Source organism: Spea bombifrons, chromosome 1 (genome assembly GCF_027358695.1).
Source record: "Spea bombifrons isolate aSpeBom1 chromosome 1, aSpeBom1.2.pri, whole genome shotgun sequence".
Taxonomy (NCBI): domain Eukaryota; kingdom Metazoa; phylum Chordata; class Amphibia; order Anura; family Pelobatidae; genus Spea; species Spea bombifrons.
The window spans coordinates 30,350,879-30,372,363 of NC_071087.1; the positions used below are offsets into that span (position 1 = coordinate 30,350,879).

A 21,485-nucleotide genomic window follows, 5' to 3' on the forward strand; every position below is an offset into this window, starting at 1 on the left:
ACAATTATTCTTCCTTTACGTGTCCTTAATACATTTTATTTTGGGGTAGGAAGTCTCTGAAGCATATTTTAGACTACATGTGAACTATCCATAATATCTGTGAAGGTTCACTTTAAAAAGAAAAAAAAAAAAACCTTGGAAGTCAGTGCACTGATGCATGATGATTGGTAGAATTTTAAGGTATAAATTGTATTAAAAGGTATAAAAAAAAAGAGTGACAAGCAATGCATCACTAATTCACATAGCTCAGCTCCCTGCTAATTTGTCATTCCATCAAAATGACAAGACATTCTTTAACATCATGCTAAACCTATTTTATATGCACAAAATCCTAAAAGGATTAACAAAATATTTTGTGCAGCATTACTTCTGGATAAACTCAAATTTAAGGAAAACATAGGGGCTAAATTAGAATCTAATAAACCCCACATTAATCCTTACATTTACAGCGTCAGAAAAATCATTAAATGCCAGGTAATATTACATAAAACATTACATATTTACACTGCAATGTGGTATTTTAAAACACATTTAGAACTGTTCTTATTGAAACACTTTAATCAATATTTCTAAAACTGAAGCCAAAATGCATGTTCTTGCTCAACCACAGTTAGTGAACAAGTACCCGGCGACACTATATACAGCTGAGTGAACTGGTGCCAGTCTTGAACCCAACATCTGGGCTTAAGAGATGAGGGTAAAGTAGTAGACAAGTTATTCCATTCCACATGTGCAAAAACCTGCATATTTGGCCTGGGTCTGGTTCAAGCACTATGTGTCTTTTTTTTATCTGCTGTGGTTAAAATGTAGTTTATGGTAAATTAACTGTCCTGTAGATTCCAGGTGCTAGCATCTCTCCACCCTTTTTTTTCCTGCTTTGGGTCACTTATATCTTATGTTTTCCGTTCACTTGTATACAGTGTGCTCCACACCACAATTTAGCTCATCATTCTAGGTTTGTTAGTTTGTTAATTGCCAATGTGCAAAATTAAGGTTGAATGAGCAGTTGGTAATAATTGTATAATATGCCATCCCAAACCATATCAAGAGGTTAACTGGAGAAGTCTTCAAAATTCCTTGGGAAACATGCTTTGTGCAGTTGCAACTTTGCATCTCAAAGCATGTGGATGGGCTATATTGTCCAAAATATCTGTATTTAATCTAATTACATTTACTAACAATGCGCTAAAGACAGATAGTAGCCAACTCATTATTAACCAAAGTAAACTAACTTTAAAAATGGTCAACTTGGCCCCCCTCTGGGAATACATTTACAGAGCTATTTTGCATCCCAATTTCTAGGGAGTCTTCATAAATTTAACTCCAAATTCTTATGGTTTAATAGTAAGTTACCTCAAACGGCTTTAACGTATGATGACCACAGAAATAATGTTATACCATGGAAACAATCAGTTGTTCTAGAACAGCTTACATACTGTTTCAATTACGATTCCAAGTAACCAAGATCTGCAATGCATGTTTATAATTTATGTACACAAGCAATCAATGTCTCTTCCTGGGTGCACATCTCGTTTTCTTGTTCTTATATAGTCTGCTGTCAGTGTCGGGACCAGATGTGGCATTATATTCCAGCATAATGACTGAAAGTGACAGCTGCCCAAGAACAAAGATGGGATCTATGTTAAGGACATACAGACGTTCTGTTCAGCGTCTTAAATATCAGAGACACAAGGCAAGACAAATTATGGGGTGTTCGCTGCACTAGACAGGGGGAACATCGAGAAAAGACATTTAGGACTATGTTTACTGCAGGGCAGTACACAATGCCCATTTTCATAATACTATGTTATCCAAAAAAGCTATGGGTACAGCAATTCCAAAAGGGGTTATGGACAGTGTTCCCTCTAAGCTGTGCTCTTGTGCGCGCGCACATAGCTTTTTTAGAGAGCGCACATGTCCAAAAATTGTGCGCACAACAGTTTTTCCCCAAAAAAGAAAAAAAGAATTTTTTGAAACTTTATGCGGCGCGGATATTGTGCGCACAACATTTTTGCTCTGTGAAACTTTTTGCACAAGAGAAATTTTCTGCGCACGCCAACTAAGAAAAATTAGATGGAACATTGGTTATGGACCCTAACTAATAAAACAAAAAAGTTTTTCTTTACAAGACTAGGTCAAGAGACAAACGTGATACCGGCTGAGGAGGAATAGCCTCTCCATCGATTATCTGCCCTACACCACATATGCTGTTCTTGTCTCTCCTCCGCAATTCATAACATGGCCTTTACCGTTCTGGAACAGATAGCAATAAGCACATAAGGGAACTCTCCAGACTGGTAGAGACTTTTTAATTAAGTCCCGGCTATAGTATGGGGCATTATGTCATGATTTTTATCAATAAACCTAGGATAAAGGCTGATTTGATCTTACCTGTTGGCATTGGTTGGTCTCTGTTATCATTATTTGCTATTTTAGTTTTGATGTTGCAAAATACCAATCTCTACGTTGTGTTTATACTTTGTGCCTTACTCTCTTATTTGTAAAACTGCCAAAAAAAGATAGACACTTACTATAAATAGTTTCTCAGTAAGGTATCTCGGAAACTCAGCAATGTGGTTTTCTTATTGGGGAAATCCCATATTTCCAGGTAATATATCAAATTTAGAAGAAAAATCAACTTACTGAATATTGGAAAGCTGGAGAAATCTGTTATAGCTTCCTCTCCAGAACCTATAAATGTGGCTTTTATTATTATAATACAATCATGTTTCCAACAATATTCTGAATAGTGTGTAAATGTCACGCAGAACAAAAAACTGAACATAGGTGCCGTTAAAAATAAAACAGGGTTTGGTAATTTGATCTCTGTTCAACAAACCATTTTAGTCCTGATGCCTGAGAATAGGTGGTTCTTTGAAACAGTTCAAACTGCAATCTTGCCATAACTTGAACAAATATATAACATATGGATTATTTTACTAGAAGCAAAACTATCCCAATGACTGAGATGTTCTGTGATCAGAAAACCAGCCAGTCGAGAATCTGTACTGTATTAAGATTTTAACATGCCATAGTAAATATAACCTTGGTTGTACCCTTTGGTTATGACAATTAAGCCCTGGTCATAAAATTCCTGTAGTCAAAAAAGGTGATTCAGTAACATGGAGCCCCACTAACCACAGGCTCACCCCTGATACTCTAACACTGTATGCTAACACACACACATGCTAACATTAAATACTAAATACTAATGTACACAATCGTGCTAACACCATATACTAACACACACAATCTGAAAACCATATAGTAAATTGCCCATACGCTAACACTGTATGCTCACATCAACATACACCATACACTTACACATACATACATACCCACACATACCCACGCTAACATCATAAAATTACACAAACATACATGCACACAAAACCACTCTCTCCTGTCATCCATGGAGCTTTCCATATGATCATTTTGTCCTGTTCTGCCTAATACCTGTGAATAATATATGAGAATGATCGTGCAGCTTAAAAAGGAGACAGTCAAAAACACATATACATTTTCAGAATTTTAGACTTCTCAACATTGCTGAATTGCTGGGCCAAGCCATTATTAACCATTTTTTAAATCATGCTCATCAAAGCTACCATATCTGCTTGACTATAAGACGACCCCCCAAAATTTGAATATTAATTTAGGGAAAAAATAAAAATCCTGAATATAAGACTACCCTAAAAGAAAAAAGATATGCCCCCCCCAGATATGCCTTATACTGCCTTATATCCTACTCTGCCCCCCAGAAATGCCTTATACCCCCTTTATGCCACTCGGCCTCCCTTATATGACACTCTGCTGCCAGATGGGCCTTATATCACCTATATGCCACTCTGCCTCCCTGATATGCCTCTTTACCCCCTATTTGCCACTCTGCCCCAGATATGCCTTATACCCCCTATATGCCACTCTGCCTCCAGAAATCCCTTATACCCCCCCTTATGCCACTCTTACCCTCCCCCAACTTACCAGTGTTTCTCTAGACTGTGTGCTTCAGATTCCTTGGTGTCTAGTGGGGGCAGTCGGTGGAGGTCTGCGCAATGCACGTAGACAACTTCCGCTGTTGCTGCTGGCAGTTCCGCCGGGGCTTCTATGACTGAGCACCGGAAGGTCATGTGATGCCGGCGCTCAGTCATAGAAGCCCCAGAGAAGTGCCAGCAGTAGCGGAGGATGTCTGCGCGCAACGCACAGACCTCCACCAGCTGCCAGAGAGGAGGATCCAGGTGCCTGCAGTGCTGCGGGGGATCTGGATCTTAGTCTTGAGGTCTGATTAGAAGACGACCTTGAATATAAGATGATGGTAATTGTTCAGAGCATTTGCTCTGAAAAAAACCTTGTCTTATAATCGAGCAAATATGGTATTTACCTACATGACTTTGGCCAAAATATTTTGTGCAAAATGATTTATACACCAATTTACTTTACATTAAAGTAAGTAGGTAATTCAGTTTTTTAGTGTAGCCAAAAGGTTACCCAGTTTGGTAAATAATACTATTTTGGTATCAGCTCAAATAATTACACTAAAATACGAAATTACCATGTGAGCTTTGTTGCTTTGGAGGTGTTAAGTGAACTATGTATCATTTACTACAGTGAAGTATAGATTGACTTAGCTATGCATCCCTCAGGATGCACTAGTGATTTATTTTTCAGAAAGGGCTGAGTTGGCCATGTGTAATGCAAAGTGAAATTGGTATGTATTCTAGGCATTATGCAGAGTCAATACCGCCATATAGGAGAAAAAACAAATATCCCTAGATAGGAAGAACACCAGGGTAACAAAGGCATTTCTGATACATATATATATATTTACATACGCACATTTGCGCACAATTTTTACACCCTGATGTATAAATACACTATATGACCCAAAGTATATTGACACCTGACCTGACTTAATCATTGACAGAGTCATCCAGGTGAAACGCTTGAGATGTGAGTTTCTCTGGTCTAGCTGAAGCTTGGCATTGCACATAGTGATCTTCAGTCTGTGTGCAGCAGCTCAGCCACGCACAGTGCTTGTACTGATGTTGGAACTTGGAAGTAGGTAATACTACAGAGGACAGGTAATTTTTACTCGTTATGTGCTTCAGCACTTGGCAGCCCTGCTTTGTTAGTGTGAGTGGTCTACCGCTTCATGGCTGAGCTATTGTTACACCCAGAGGCTTTCACAATAGTAGCAACATGACTTGTGGCAAAGGTGGCATCCAATGACAATGTGGCATTTAAAATCACTGAGCCTTTCAGTACAACCCCTTCTCCTGCATATGTTTATCTATAGAGATGTGCTTGATTGTATACATTGTATACTGTATATTGTAAGACGGGTGTGCACATACTTTTGGCCATACAGTGCGTATACGTACTGTAATTTGGTATTCCAATGAAGTTGTTTACTAGAGGATGTACATATATAACCCTAAAGGGTACTACAAGTATTTTCATGTAATAGCTACCCTCTTCTTGTTAATGGATTTTATCATATAAAGATGACCAGAAGCCAGCTAAAGAAGACTATGTCAAGATACACATATCAAACTGTATGCTTACTCATCCTCTGTCACATGTTCCATATGAATCAAAACTCTTAAGGCACCGTTATCATAAAAATAATAAATGGAGTACATGATGTACCAGGCTACCCCATCATTTAAACTGCCAGAAGTATATTTAATTGGCCTTTAAATACACATTTTACATTTTTTGTTTATCGTTCTTTAAGAAGCTAGGTATAATTATTATAAAAACCTGAAGACCCCATCAGACTACACAAAAAATATGAATGATTACTAAACAACCGTGTATCAATGCTGCCTTGCAAAAGACTTGACATAAGCACAAAGACAATACCTACTTTGAAGGATGCTAACACATAGCCAGTTTGGATTTGGCTTTTATCATAAAGAGCTTGGAGGTTGGTTTTTCACACCCACCCCATGCCTACGTCATTGTCTTCTCTTTCTAAGACTATCTCGGGTTGGTCTCACCACTAGCCTGAAACTTCACAGTTACGTTAACAGGAATTTCCTTTGCCCAACACAAAGCATGGCATAGAATTGCATCGCATGTGCTTAAACGCAGGCTTAAAGCACCATAAGGTATTTTCTTTTTACTGGACATGATTTTTACAGTTAAAATAAATGTTTTTTTTCCAGGAAGAAGGGCTGAGTTGGCCGTGCATATGATTATATGGTTAAATCAGTGACATATCAGATATTTAGACAATTTAACTATGAATTATTCAGTATTAATTCTGCGCCAACTGTGGGGTTGTCCTTCATTAGTTAAAATGAAGTCAGCAGATGTAGACATTATTACTGTGTCTTTCTTTATAAACATACTGGGTTATTAACCCCTTAATGACAAAGCCTGTACATGTACGGGCTCAAAATGCATTGTTTTCAATGGGTTTAGGGACCGCCCATTGTCCTCAAGGGGTTAATATTGAAGTAATCTCGTTTCAATGTTTAAAAAGTGGTGTTATTACCATAGCAATTTACAGATTGACTATATAAAGAAATCCTTACGTGAGAAAGATTTGAGGATAACCGACATTTGTTGCAAGCAAAACCTGTTGTACACAAACAGCACAAACCTGCCTTGTATTGGAGGGGTTAGTGGTCCATACGAGCAAAAATAATGTTGTTATTTTATAAATCAATGGTTAGACTTCATCTTGAATACCCAGTGCAGTTTTTAGCAGCAATTCTAGATATGCTCAAGGTAAAAATGAAAAAAAAAATCCTTGGAGACCTGTTTATTAACAAGGGTGTACTGTGTATGCACAATAAGTAGAAATTGTTATTGTGCATTGAGTCAATGGGCTAGGAATGATTTTGAGAGTTTTTTTTCCCTTTTATATTTTTTTGTTTTTTACAATGAGAAATGCAGCAATGGGAATTCTCACATTTTACCGGCTATATAGCAAGAAGCTGTCAATAAAAAAAGCACTAAGCAAATCAATCTCCGAAGAATAAATCACAAAGATAGTAGGGTAGTGTGCTCTAGATCCTCCATCACAACACAATAGACATTTACTAAAATATGTAGGAAATGCAAACTGTAGCCGTTTATGCATCAGGATAAATATACAACCACAAATACATGGAACATTTTAACACATATTCTTTCTAAAATACTTATTCACCCTGAAAGTACAAGAAATCAAACAAAGCAATTGTGTTCATAGTTTGCTGAATGGATACGTTGGTCTGTGCATTGTATTTCTTAGACTGCTGTATCCCTCTTGTAAGTTATAAAGGAATATGAATGGATTTAAGGTATGAACAAACACTGCCATCTGAACTATGCACAGACCTTGGAGGACAGTGAATTAGAGAGAGATGTAGATATGTTCCTCAACAAATAATTATGTTGTAAATCTACGAGAAATGACTCAAGCACCATGGAGAGCGGCTTTATTGATACACATCTAAAGTCAGCAGCATGTCTACAAATATAAAGATTTAAGATGTTGCTTTTCATGCATATCTTCAATTTCCCTAATTGAGCTATAACAGTTTCATGAACATTCATAGTAACAATATTCATTATTAACAAGGGCAGATTTTAAATAGCTGATGGACTTATATTTTACAACAGCTCTACTATTTAGAATACGTAATATGTAATACTCTTCTCAACCTTATATGAGCTTAGCAGATACACAGGGTTTAAGATTATAATTACAAAAAAGAGTTGGTGGTAATTGCAGTGGTATTGGTACATTTGGCAAAGCAATTAAACATAACATTTGATCGTACAATAGGGTCAAAACGTCAACCATCACCAACAGGTTTTATTTGATCAACTATTTAAAGCAGCAATTAACACAAATTGTGGTCATACCAAGTACTGAGAATCTATTTTTTTTCAGCCTGTACTGACACATCTTTTTTACTTTTATTAATGTAAATTAGTTTTACAGAAGTGCCGATAAAGCAGCCTGGGAAAATATCTAAGTTATAAGTGATAGCATCCAAGCATTCTGTTCTTATATTGGGTTAAGTCAGGTAAGCGGTTCCACTGTAATGCCTTAACAAGTAAACTGAAGTTACTGTTTCACTACATTGGTTCTTCTACATTATTAGTACACATTTAATAAACTACTTGGAAAAGTAATTGAAAAAAAAATCTGTGGAAGAATCTAAAAAAAGTATGACTGAAAACTCATGTATAATCCAACATGATATACTGAATATGTAAACTCACCAAGAACGTTTTAACAATGTGTCTTTATTGATGAAACAGGGGAAGATGTGGGAAGTGTCAAGTTTAGGTTTATCATATACAATGATAATATATTTTAGAGAGTAAGGCAGGTTTCCATTATGATTAAGAATGTAAACTAGAATATAACTAGTGATATAAGAAATGAAACACAATGTCTGGTAGGTTGGGTGACAGTATGGACTATAGTGCCATCTACTGTGAAAAGGAATGTCCAAGTGATGTGTGGTTTAAATAGATCTAATTTTGGTACATTACTAGAAGTTCTTTTTTTCCTATGTACAGCCCACCAATATTAGAAGATTGGCTGAAAACTCCCAAATAACATACTTTTATTGATTTGCATAACAAAGACAGAATAAATGCATACTTCTTTGCATTGGAAATGAAGAAAGAGAAGCCTTCTCCCCATACAGCTATAACGTTCTGCTGAAGAGCCAGTTATGAAAGCTGCTGAAATTAAGCATAACAGCATAGCAGTGAATTGCTTCAATGTCAATCATATTTATAGCATCTCTGTTCAAATACAGACAAATCTACTGCAATAATGTTTCAACGTATCTAAAAATCTGCCCATTAATAATCAAGGTCATAGAGATAAAACAAGTGTGGGAAATATGTATCAGAATGCACTGGAATCTCTGACTCCATACGGTAGATTATAATGGTATTATTAGAAATACTTAATATAGTATTACTATTAATTACTATAACACTTGATTGTTATAGGTAAACATATGGGTGGTTGGTTAGATAAATGGAATTTCGTTTAACTGGACGATTCCAATCGCATTTAATGACTAAGCTGAAAGGAGTGACAGAGATAAAACTGTCTTCTGTATGGTAATGGTTTTATATTTAAACAAGGTAAGGGAAGTTTTCTCAAACTGAAGAAAACATAATTCTCTCCTGGAACTTTACTGCATGATCTGAATGTTAAAAATATTCTATTTATAGCCACCATTATTTCCTCATTCGATCTCCAAATCTTAACTTTTTGTTCACATGAAAAGTATGAATCCCCAATCAACACTGTGCTTGTCAAGGTCTGTATACTTTGTAGATGGTCATAAGATGATTATCCACAAGGCAACTGAAGCTACTATCTAAGGCAATGTGGGCCCCTGTCATGGGACATAACAAGGCACATAGAGCCACTATGACTTAAAACATCGTGGCATGCTCTAGTATAGATTACAGCCACCACTGTTGGTGACTGTCACTGGATTTCAGCTCCAGATCACCAGTTGTGATCAATGTGACAGCCAAACAGTGTACAATTGTTATATTGAGTACGATTGTTAGGGAGTACTTAATGCTCCCCACTCTTCTACTGCCCATTAGGTCTCATACCAGCTAACGGTGTCCTCCTCACTGTGTAGAGCATATGTCCCGCAGCGGGTACCTCATCGGACAGCTGGTGGAGGTGCTCTGATTACCTGCTGCTAATGCAGATATGCATGCGTGCTACCAAATTACCCTACATGCACAATTAACTATATTAAAGCTGTTGTTCTCTTTCTACTATTGCAACTCAGCATCCTTGAAACTGTTCCCTTGTTCCCTGTCCCAGCTCCTCATATGCTTTGCTTCCTGACCCGCTTCTGACCTTGGCTTGTCTGAGACCGTGCTCCTGTCTGTCCAGTCCATTTGGCTTCTGTCTTGAGTTACTGGGATTTTGGCTACTGACCCTGGCTCCAGTCAGTCTGACGTTTCCAGTATTTATCACTGCCGGATCACTGCCTTCATCTAACCGCTGGCCTTGGACTCCTATTTGCCTTCTGTGCCATGTTCTGCTGTAAGTACCTAAGTGTAATGGCCTACCTGCACGCATTCTTAACCCTCGTCCCCACAGATATGGTAGGACTTAACACAGCTCGAGTGGTGGCTAGGTGAATGTTGTGAAGCAGGTATCTAACAAGACATCATTGAGCATGCGTACAAAGCACTCTCATTGCTTTTTTTGGGAGTACTTCCCTCAAGCAGCCAATCAGTGACATATATTGTTAAACCATGGAGGATGTGAGTAGTGTGTTTTTTATAACCTTTTAAAGAATGCATATCAAAGTCCCCACAAAGTACTTAAAATATGCATTCCCATCTGGGGGAAAATAATAAGTAGATATTGTATATTATAAGAAAATTATGTAGAACAAAATATTAATAATTTGCTATAGTATTTTTTGTAAAAGTAGTACTAATAGAGCGCAAATGGCACCACCAGCGCATTCTCCTACAAACTACACTTAGATTGGCCTCATACATACATTGCTCAGTGGCAACAATAGTTGATGTTTATCGTAGAAGTTGGAACAACCATGTTTTATATTTATATAGTTTAAAATTCAATGCACATATATGTGAAATATAAATATTGAAAAACCATGTCTCATTCTGAAATGGCCATGCTCACAGGCAGCCTATGTGCTGATAATTTAAGTACTTTTTAGTCCATTCAATATTTGATTTTACGGTTTTGTGTTGTATTTAATGCAGTTTTCTCAAGCCTGCAAATGTTAAAGCCTTAGCTTTTTGTGGAATGATATTCTGACATTGATTTTCCATGCTTATGCTTATGTGTGTATGTTTGTGTGTTAATAAATACAAAAAATAGGGTCATTTAAAATAGGCATGGGCTCACACTGGTAATAAGAAATATTGATTACAATGTCAACATATGATGGAAAGATTTTGCATACAATGCATGAATTGCTACCCTATTTATAGAGTAACCAACTGTGTGACAAAGATATAGCCTCGGCTATTGCACCTTTACCTGATATGAGCTATTGAAATGTGATTCACAACTTTCCTCACTACATGGTAATAGTGTGTGTGCATAGATTAAATTTGCTCAGGCGACCCAATAAAACCCCAGGTAAAATTTGCCATAAGCACAGAAATAGTTATATCCTCCGTTACATACAAAGCACAATATGATTTAGTTAATGATTTGTTCCACAGTTCATACTTTCCATCAGGCACTCAAACTAGCTCAGTAATTAAAGACATTGCCATGACAAGCTACCCCAAAGATGTAGAAAGCTACATTAGCTAACGTAACAATGTTGAAGTAAAACTGTATATTACACTTTTTGTATTAATAATGGTATATGAGTCCTATTTTCTATTGCAATGATTCTGGGTCATTATCAAGCCACCTGCGTGCTTTCACATCTTCATAAATCCCAGATCAAACTTTTTGTATATAAGGATTAATATTGGTGCAAAGTATAAAAGTCAGCAGGAATATTTGAGTTAGCTATGGTGACTTTGGGCTGGAAACACTCTTTATAAATAACCCCTATTTTATTGCTCACATATCTCAAACAAACTTTTAAATAATGTGTCCAATCCTTCCAAATATCTTGGTGAAGTAGCTGTCATCAACAGTATCATGGATTTTCCCTGTTTCTCCAGTGCCGGTTACATATCTTACCTGTCCAGACTAGTCTCACTAGGACATGAAATGAGACAAAGATCAGCACAAAGATCCATGAAAATAATGTGCTACATCGAACATACTGACTGCAGACATACACTGAAGGTAATAACCAAATGGATTTGGTGTAGCTTGAGCACTAAAGGAATGTCAATGTGAAAGTTGATAGATCTTGATGTGTGATAATAGTTCCAGTAATAGTACCGGATTAAATACAGTCTGCAAATTAATTCCTGCAGCAAACTCACGCCTGGTGAAGATGGTGAGAAAAAACAGGTTCTTCTTACATCTATCAGGTTCCAGTATTGTTTCTGGAACATACCCAGCATTATATTTTACAATAACTACTAAGAACATAAGACTTCAAACTTTATGTTATACAATAATTTAAAAAAAACAAGCAAACTGCAAAGAACATGCAATGAGCACTTCCCTGCAGGTTGTTTAATTGATTAGGAAAGATATGTAATTTAATTTATGAAAGTCATCATGTCACTCACTTATTTCTTGATGTGGATGAATGCTGTCTAAAAATCTAGACTGTGATGGGAAAATTAGCCAAGTGCTGTCAAAATATAACATGAGGAACTAATCAGAATTCACAGAACATATTATGATCATCTGAACCATCTCCTTCTTAGACAATATTTGCATTGATATATTCTGATTAAATTTGTGGTTACAAAAAGTTTCCCTGCTGTTAGGTACTCCATTTAGCATACTCCAGTTCCCTATTACAGATGTAAAACACTAAATGATAAGCCTTTCATAAAAATAACATTCTTCACTGTTTATTCATGGTGGACAAAAGTTAATATTATTTCCCAACATGTCAGTTGCACACTTAAGACTTAAAGTGCCAATGCCTTAACTTCAGTAAGCAGTGCTAAACACTTAGTATAGTTCTATAATGCCAAAGGTACACTTATTTCCAGTTGGGGTACCTAGAAATCTTATGCATTTGATGGATATCAGATGCATATAAAACCCTCTAGAAAAAGTATGGCTACCCATTTACACCATTAGAAGTGTTAGAAGCACAGGGTCATTCAGCTCCTTATAACTGCCTACTGTGATAAGAGGATCTCAAGCATTAAATCATCTGTAAACTGCATTCACTCCAGGGACCCCTTATCAATTACAAAACATTCCCCAAGTTCCCCACTAAAACTCTAAGAAAATCTGCATGAACTGAATCATTGACAGCCCATGTGCTGCATATATAATGTTAATAGTAATGCAGTAGATTTCAACATAGGACACAATACATCATATAATTTTGCAATGCACATATGTTACTATTATGATAACACACATAGGATTTTATTACAATATATCTATAGACCAGATGTTGCAATACCCAACAAATGGATTCGGTTTAAATAGAAGCTGGAAAGAAACATTAGCAAATGACACACTTACAAAAAATATACTGGATATGTTGCAGTGACTCTTCGATCTGCCATCTCAACAGGGTTTAAAATGAATCTTTTGATCATGTATTGAATCCCATCACTTATCCCTATTAATGGCTGGAACTGTGACCAGTGAAAAATCAATCTCTTTAAATAGATCGTTTGAGGTGAATAATGTGGGGGTAACCAGTCAGATTAGTTAATATATTATCTCTATACAGCACACCACTGTGTTACTATTCAAGGCAACTTGGATCAATCCTACCTGTTCCACAGAATCAGCTGATTTCATGAGATGCTTGTCCTTGTACAACGACCATAGCCCAATGTTAGGAAGAAAAATTACAGCCACCATAAATAGCAATACCATTTGAATAAACCTTTTCTGTTTCCTCTTCATTGCAATGGAATTTCAGTATAAAATGTTTATTTACAAAAAAAAAAAAAAATCCACCAGAGATTATCCCCACTCTTCTTGGTAAACTGTAAAAGAGTTTGTGTGCCTTCAAAGTTTTGTTGAGGGGGGACCTTGGACTTTGCTGCAGAATTCCAAAGAATCCTCTTTTAAGAAGGATATGGTATCAACATGAACAGATGAAACTTACTCCTGAATTGTTTGGAAATAACAAGTATATGATCATTTAGTGTACTCCCAATGTCAGTGTAGCCTCAAAGCAATGGGGCAGTTTTAGAAGCTGTGGGAACCAGGAAATGTCATCAGGAGTCCAGAATTATTGGCTAATATGTACAAGTGCATATACATAGGAGTAGCTAGCACTCACTTTCACACCACATACATAGCTCAGGTCATTAAAAACTTTTAAGAGGCACAACATAGAACACATGCATATGTAAGGTTTGTCGCGATGAGATGTATAATAAGGCAAGATCCATTAGGTGCTCTGGAATATCTTGTTTGGTCCATAGTACACACCAGAAGCCCTCTTCATTTCAAGACATGGTCAAAGTCATGCTACAGCATATTTGATAATTGGAAGCCACGATGCCCAGTTCTCTCCTGTTCCTCCCTTGATTGTTGTGTTCCACCGCTAAAAGAAGCAGCAAAGATAGTGCAAACACTTCCTCAGCCGTCCCTGAGGTCCATCCTCTGGGTGATGACACCACCAGGAAGACTGATGTGCAAGACCTCCTGAGTCAGTCTCTCTCCTTGGTCCTGAAGTGAACTGATATTATTCACCCCTGCAAAAAACACGTGGATGGTATCTGAAGCAACGATTCGAATCCCTCCCCAGTTCCACTATGCTCTATAAACAAGCCGCTGGAGGTAGAGGGAGCTGGAAGGGAGGAGGTGTGATGATGAGGAGGAGAAGGTTGTGCAGGGAGGATCTCCAGAGCTAGTCAGACGCGCTGTCACACTGCATCTCTCCTCTGTGAGCACAGATCACCTCCTCCGGACACTGCCAAGCGCAGGGGAAATGATAAGGTAATTGGAGACTGTCAACAAGCAAGTGATCCTGAAACGCTTGAGTTGCCAGGGCAGAGGAACAATGGCAGGGCGCCTGTATACGTCCTTGGAACTTTCAGGCTGCCAAGAAAAGCCTTAGAACTTTGCCACAGAATGAAGAGACCCCACATTGGAAGCTGCAGCACACCTCTGCTCTGCCTGAGGTCTGCTGAGTGCAGGCAGCAGCTACAGTACAGTTCTCCAGGAGCTGCTGCTGCTGACACTGAGGCTGATGTAGGAGTGGAGGAGGGGTAGAAAGGAGAAGCTTTTTAACACTGCAACTACACACTGAACTGAGCAGATGAGGCAGCTGGATCCATCCCTTCCCACCAACGAAGAGGCTTCTAGGGTCTCCTTCTGTGCCCAAGATACTGATTACGCTGAAGCTTATTACACTATAAGATGTTGCTATGGGCATTATATAGTTAGATGGCAGGTAGTACAGCTCATCTAGTTAATCGGTTATGCTGGCAAGGAGAGCAAGCAGCTCTACTCCCCTAACATTAAGGATGCATATGTATTTCTTGTTTCAATGAAAACAGTAGTATAGGTTATGATAGACCCCACTGTCTGTAGCAGCCTTTCCAGCACTTTGACTGCCATAGTGCTGGATACAAAAGAAAAAGGCAATGGAGTTCAGTACCTTGTATTCAATCTTATACATTTTTAACCTTAGAGTATCTGGGGGTAGTGATGCTAAATTGGTTTTAAATCCCACCTTTAAGATTTTCACATTGTTAAGGGTATGGTATCTTGCATATCAACTGATGCAAATGCAGTTATAATCTTTACAGTCTTGTATTATTTTATTGTGATTATTCAAGCTTACAATTATTCTTCATTAATGCAGTAGAGAAGAACAATGATATTATTATAATAGTATATATATATATATATATATATATATATATATATATATATATAAGATTTAGTTTTACACCGTAACAAATTCGGGTATATTGTGAATGTAATTTATGGGATCCCAGAAATACCTTTTTTTTTAATTTATTTTTAGCACATTTTCACTTGAGCACGGGTGTGCCAATTAAATTTTATCAATTGACTCATCAATGTTAATGCAAGATGCCTTCGTATTATTGACCCTAATAGTGTATTTGATGGAACATTTGGGAACCCCTTGACATAAATTATTACTTTGAATTCTTAATAAAGGCTCATTTATTCTTAAAATATTTACACTGATGTCTCACTGGAACACAGCATCCACCTTAATTTAGCAGTATTTTGCAAATACTTTGATAGAGGTTTTTTATAAGACATGTTTTGACTCTATTAAAACTGTAACATATAGTTATATAGGCTGAAATAGTTCATCAAGTTAAACCCTTTCAAGTACCCATATCTGTTGTTCCATAAGACTGCAAAAATGCAGTCAGGTCATCTTTTGAGGAACATTACCATTGCAAAATATAAAAAAAAAGGTCGAGCGAGCCCATGCAGACTTGTTCACTTAACAAAGTACATGATTATTCCTCCCCATAAAGTTTTTCCTCTTCTTTTTTCTGGAGGCTAATTGCTTCTGATAGCCATTGCAATAGTGAGGATGAGGCCTACAGAATGGGGTAATATTGTAAATCATGAGAGTTATCACATAAAATATTGACATATGTCATATACATCAGCAAGAACCTAGATGTGTGAACAAGGATTTTCCATTTCCAGTGATGGTTTCCTTTTGTCGCCCAGACCTATTCAGGACAGAATATTAATTATTTCTGCTGGTTTTTCCACCTTTAGCCAAAGATTGTCTGCTTCACTTTAACAGTTCCTTCATTCTAAACTACAATATTTATATTGATTTTAAAATACAAATGTAGACGCTTTGTGCAACTTTAATAAATGAATTGAATGATGCTGATACCTGTGAAGGTTCCCATTTTAAGAATGATTCTGGACATCTTTTAAGTAAACTACCGAAGACCTTTCCAGGTTTCGGAACTTAAGGAAAACACAGCCCAGCTCAGGTGCATCCAAATCAAATTCAGTTCTTTAGCCACGTCCAGGGAAGGCAATGAGTTCTTGGTTTCTATTACGGAATTGTGTGTACATTATTGAACTGAGCAAGCTATGAAGACTAAGAAAACTAGGCACGTCTAGTAATGACTAATACTAATAGATGGAGTTCATGGATATACCTATTTTTTTTATTTAGTTACCAACCTCAGCTTGAACCTGTGCTGTATAGATAGGTAGAAATATTATATTCAAAGCACAAAAGAGATATACACACTTATTAACCCCTTAAGGACAATGGGCGGTCCCTAAACCCATTGAAAACAATGCATTTTGAGCCCGTACATGTACGGGCTTTGTCATTAAGGGGTTAAAGTATAGCACACACACACTAGTGTATACCAGATACAAGGAATATAATGTATTTATTTTTCAGGTAAGTATTATTTTATTAGTAGTTTTATTTTGTATGAACTCTTGGTGTAAAGATCCTAATACTATTGCATAACCTAGTGCCACCTAAAACCTTTCATCTGGGAAAGAAATATATATTGTAGAAAATATTCTGTGCAATCTAAAAACACATACAAATAAATTAATATACACACAATAACAAGGTCATTTGTGTACATGTCACTGCCACACTGTCATATTAAAAAAAACCACAAACAAATCACCAGTGTCAAGGTTTCGAGAATACATCAGAGGAGCAGAACATTGTTCCTTGTAAAACCAAGCTTTGTCTCCTGTCACGCGCATGCCGGTGAGGCGTGCAAGACCCTGTCTGCTCACAGGAGTGTGTAAAAGAACTAATGGGCTCTCCTTCTCATTTTAGCTGAACTCCAGTGACATACTGGAAGTGTCCATGATGCTAAATGTCCAGGGACGGTCTGAACATTCATTCCAGCCAAGAGCGAGGGTATGCACTACTGCTTTTGCTCATAACTCATAGCATGCCTTATGCCCAACCAGGGAAAAATGAAAGCAAAATAGATCATGGATGACCATGTACAGCCATAAGATGTGAACAGCAAGAGAAATACAATTTTTCCAGACTATTTTTTAGACCATTAACTTTAATCTGGAATAGTTCAAATAATGGGGACATTTTATATCAGTACAGTCATTTAGCATCCTTCCAGTTGCTATTGTGTTACATATTCATGTGTACATTATAATGCGTATTTCATTGCAACACTGGTTTCCTTTATTTGTGTATTCTCAGATGGGTATTGCAGTAATTTCTCCCAGGTGCATCATTGGTTGATTTGTACTGTGACATTTTCATGATATGTTCATGCAGTCGGTGGAGCATACTGTGTTCTGATTACTGAAATTCACAACAAGCAAAGCATGGATGCATGCGTACAGACTAGCGGCGAGTAGGTTGGCAATTTTAGAAATAAATTGCCACAAAGAGGTACATTAAGGCGACAAAGCCTCTTTGGATCCAGCATGCTATTGCTGAAGGCAGCAGCGACTTGAACAAAGAGACAAGTTAGGAAAATCTGGTAAAGTAGAGGAAAAAAAAAACATGCAAAACCTGTACCGGCAGCCAGAAATATAATAAACATAGAAACTACTGGAAGTATCAATTTATACATTTTGGAATGTAGAATGATATACTATTAGGGATACTTTGTATTAGCAAAAATATGCATTTCAGAAAAGAACGGTACAGACATTTAATTAGAGCTACACAACCTGCTGTAATTGACAAAATTAGCTTAGAGCCAACCTTAGGCATGTACACGCTCCTAATTCCCTGGTACCAAAGTAACCAGCAACCTTCTCTGCTTCATTAGTCATTTATGCTGCTTTTCACCTCCTCCATAGCATGCAGCTGAAAATAAGCTTTCAGATGGAATGGCCTAACCACAGTCTGTCAGGATTTTTAATTAATAGGTAATGGGGCATCTCCCACCCACAGGATGGTGGTTTGTTTAGTGAATTGACATTGCTACATTTCCAGCAGTGTAGTCCCCATAGATATGCCGGACCTGAGTTTTTAGTGAGTAAGGATGGAGAGACTGGCACAAGGTTGAACCAAATGCCTGACTTAGAGGTGAAGGGTTATATGAAAACCAAATAGCTTAAAATCCCTTTGTCCCTCCATGCCTGTGGCAGTGTGCCCAAAGAATGTTTATTTAGATGAGATGCCCGTGTCCAGTTCTACAAACCAGGCCTGGCTCTTGTTGCATTATTCTACATCCATTAGTTGGGTTTATTATCTTAAAATGATGTAGTGGAATGTCCTCTAAACATACATATGCCCTGGTCTCCTATTCACTCGTCTATTCAGAAGAGGATTGGCTTAACTGAAAACCGACCTCCGTTCAATATATGTACAGAAAGAGACTGACACCGTCAAATTGGCCGTTACTATAAGGCCAGAGTCTGATAAGTCTCGTACTTGTGGCATGATAAAGGTAGGTGATAATTATGTGACAGGTACCGCTAGACATTTGCCTGGAATGCTGGAAAAGCAGTCCATGTCTGACTAGATCATTTGATAGGTTTGGTGCACGAGGGAAATGAGTTTGTGTAAACATTTATTGCATATCAACAAATGTGCCGAGCGACACCGAATAAGACAGTTTCACGCATTATAGGAAGGTGTCTGGCATCGATGTATGTAAAAAGTAAATACTGTGAGCATGTAGAGTATGTAGAGTATGTAGAGTATGTGCTACAATGGATGGCAAAAATAATGATTACAGTTTAATAAAGAGCAAATATAGTTTTTTGTCCATTATTGCATTTTAAATACTTCTCCCACCATTGGAGTCATCAGCATGGACTTCCCACTGGTCTCTACATCCATTGATGCAGTTTTGCTAATATAGATAGGCTTTGGCCCATCTGGACTGTCGTCTGTTGCTTATTGCTGCATTAGCACAAAATGAACAGTTATTCTCACATCCTTCAATCAGCCCTGGCTGGTTTACAAGGCCTATATTTTACAGTTCAATACTTTTACAGATGTAAACAATATATTTGTATTAATATATAAAGCATGGGAAAACCTCCTGCTCTTTGGATCGGCATGATTACTTCCTAATGCTAAATTATTTGTTGGTAACAATTCTCCTTTATAGTCAACCTAACTGTGGGCTATTAAATCTAATATGTGTCACGTGATTTATACTGAGATAAATTTTTGGTATTTTTTGGTATTTTAAACATTGAAGCCTTTTTCTTTCTGTATATATGGAACTTGTATTGCTTCTACTTAATAGTATCTACTTGTATATATGATAATATAAACACAGAAAAAAAATATGATTTTTTTTTCTCTTGTAATGTGTTTCATTTTGGGCTTAAAAGACAGAGCTTTACTTTCTCTAAGTGTTTTCCTAATTATCTGATGTGGGAAGAATGACTGTTAGCTGATTTTATGTGGGAGAGAAATAACCCTCATACAAGATATATGCATAAGATTAAAATTGCCTTGGTATATCCATTTGGAGTATAACATAGCATAGTCAAAAACTGCTATAACTGCTACTTACCTGTAAGCTATTTGTGATTGCTCCAGATACAGAATAAAAGGTAAACCAACATGCATAAGCCCTGATAAAAAAAATACGACATGAGCAGAGATATTCATTTTTATAGCCATAAAGCTAAGGAACTGGCACTGGTCTTATAGAACGTCGCTTTACCTTGAAAATTGAAACAATTGAGTCAGATAAGATTCCCTAGTCGGTTAAAAAAGACTTGGCAAGTTATTTTTGAGAGACACTGGGGCAACATCTATAAGCAAGAAGAATGCAAGATCTGGGACTTGAGTTTAAAGCCAGCTGGAAGCTTAGTGACTCTTGCCCCACACACAACCCTATACACCCCTCACGCAAACAGAATATACCCCATGCATACATTTTGCATTTCACTCAACCATCCGTATATAGAACACAAACTGTAAATGTATGATGTATTCGCATAAATTTAAGTTTTATTACATATAAAATTTGACCATTACAAACATATAACAAAACATAATCTTCCATTTCTGAATCTCAAGAGTAAAATATTACAAGAGGAAATAGAAAAGATATCTAACATACAACATACTCATACAAATGACAGTAAATTGAAGTTATCGTAATCTAATATTATAATATTATATTATAATCAGAGTTGCGGGAGGGAGGAAGAGAGAACATCATTAATTTACTAATAGTAAAATTAATAATAATAATAATAAATATTCGCATAGATTTCTGATCGCCCCGAGTAAACCTGGGACTTTAGCTGATGTCACCCATACATCAGAGGAACCTTGTATAGTGAGGATGTCAGATTAGCCTAGTTCCTCTCTCTCACTGTATGCAACAATACTACATGACAATTGTTATAATAATATCCAAAAAAGAGAGAGAAATCCATGGTGTGAGTATTAAATTATATTTAGTGTTACTCCCAGATTTACTTTGAATCACATTAACAATCATTCATGTAGCGATTTCCTTTAATTTGACAGCTAAGTATTTTTGATACTTTCTCCGGATGTACTATTTTTTGGCATACATCCCTTTTCTGTGGGTGCTTTGTTGTGATTACAAAGGTGTTTTTAATTGACTGAGAAGTGCAATCCCCAAACATTGGCATCAGCGCGATAGCTATTTCAGTGAGTAATGCACTATACACCAGGCCCAGGGACTGCATCTTTATCGGACTAAAAACTCCCAACAGGTTCGGGAAAATATGTGGGTGTTGTGGGAATTTTAGTCCACAAAAGAGTGAGTTTTTTCCCTGAAGTTCAGAATTTAATACATATTAACATATGTATTCATGTGTATTTGTGGAATCATCTGTATTAAAAATAAAAGCTACTTTTACCTTTAATGATAATTATATTAACCAATTAATATGTATATGCTTTAGTATTAGTTTTTTAACGGTACAATTGTGTTTTAATAATAATACTCATTGCTATGCCATG

General features: G+C 36.9%; 1 protein-coding gene across 1 annotated transcript in view; it reads right to left on the reverse strand.

The window, feature by feature from the left end:
* The window catches only part of GALNTL6 (polypeptide N-acetylgalactosaminyltransferase like 6), a 481,374-nt gene extending 467,730 nt beyond the window's left edge, over positions 1-13,644 (reverse strand). The window contains exon 1 of the mRNA XM_053459754.1: positions 13,367-13,644. Within this exon, the coding sequence (XP_053315729.1) occupies positions 13,367-13,501 (135 nt within the window). The 5' untranslated portion in view covers positions 13,502-13,644. The remainder of the gene's footprint in view (positions 1-13,366) is intronic.
* Positions 13,645-21,485: the final 7,841 nt, after the last annotated feature.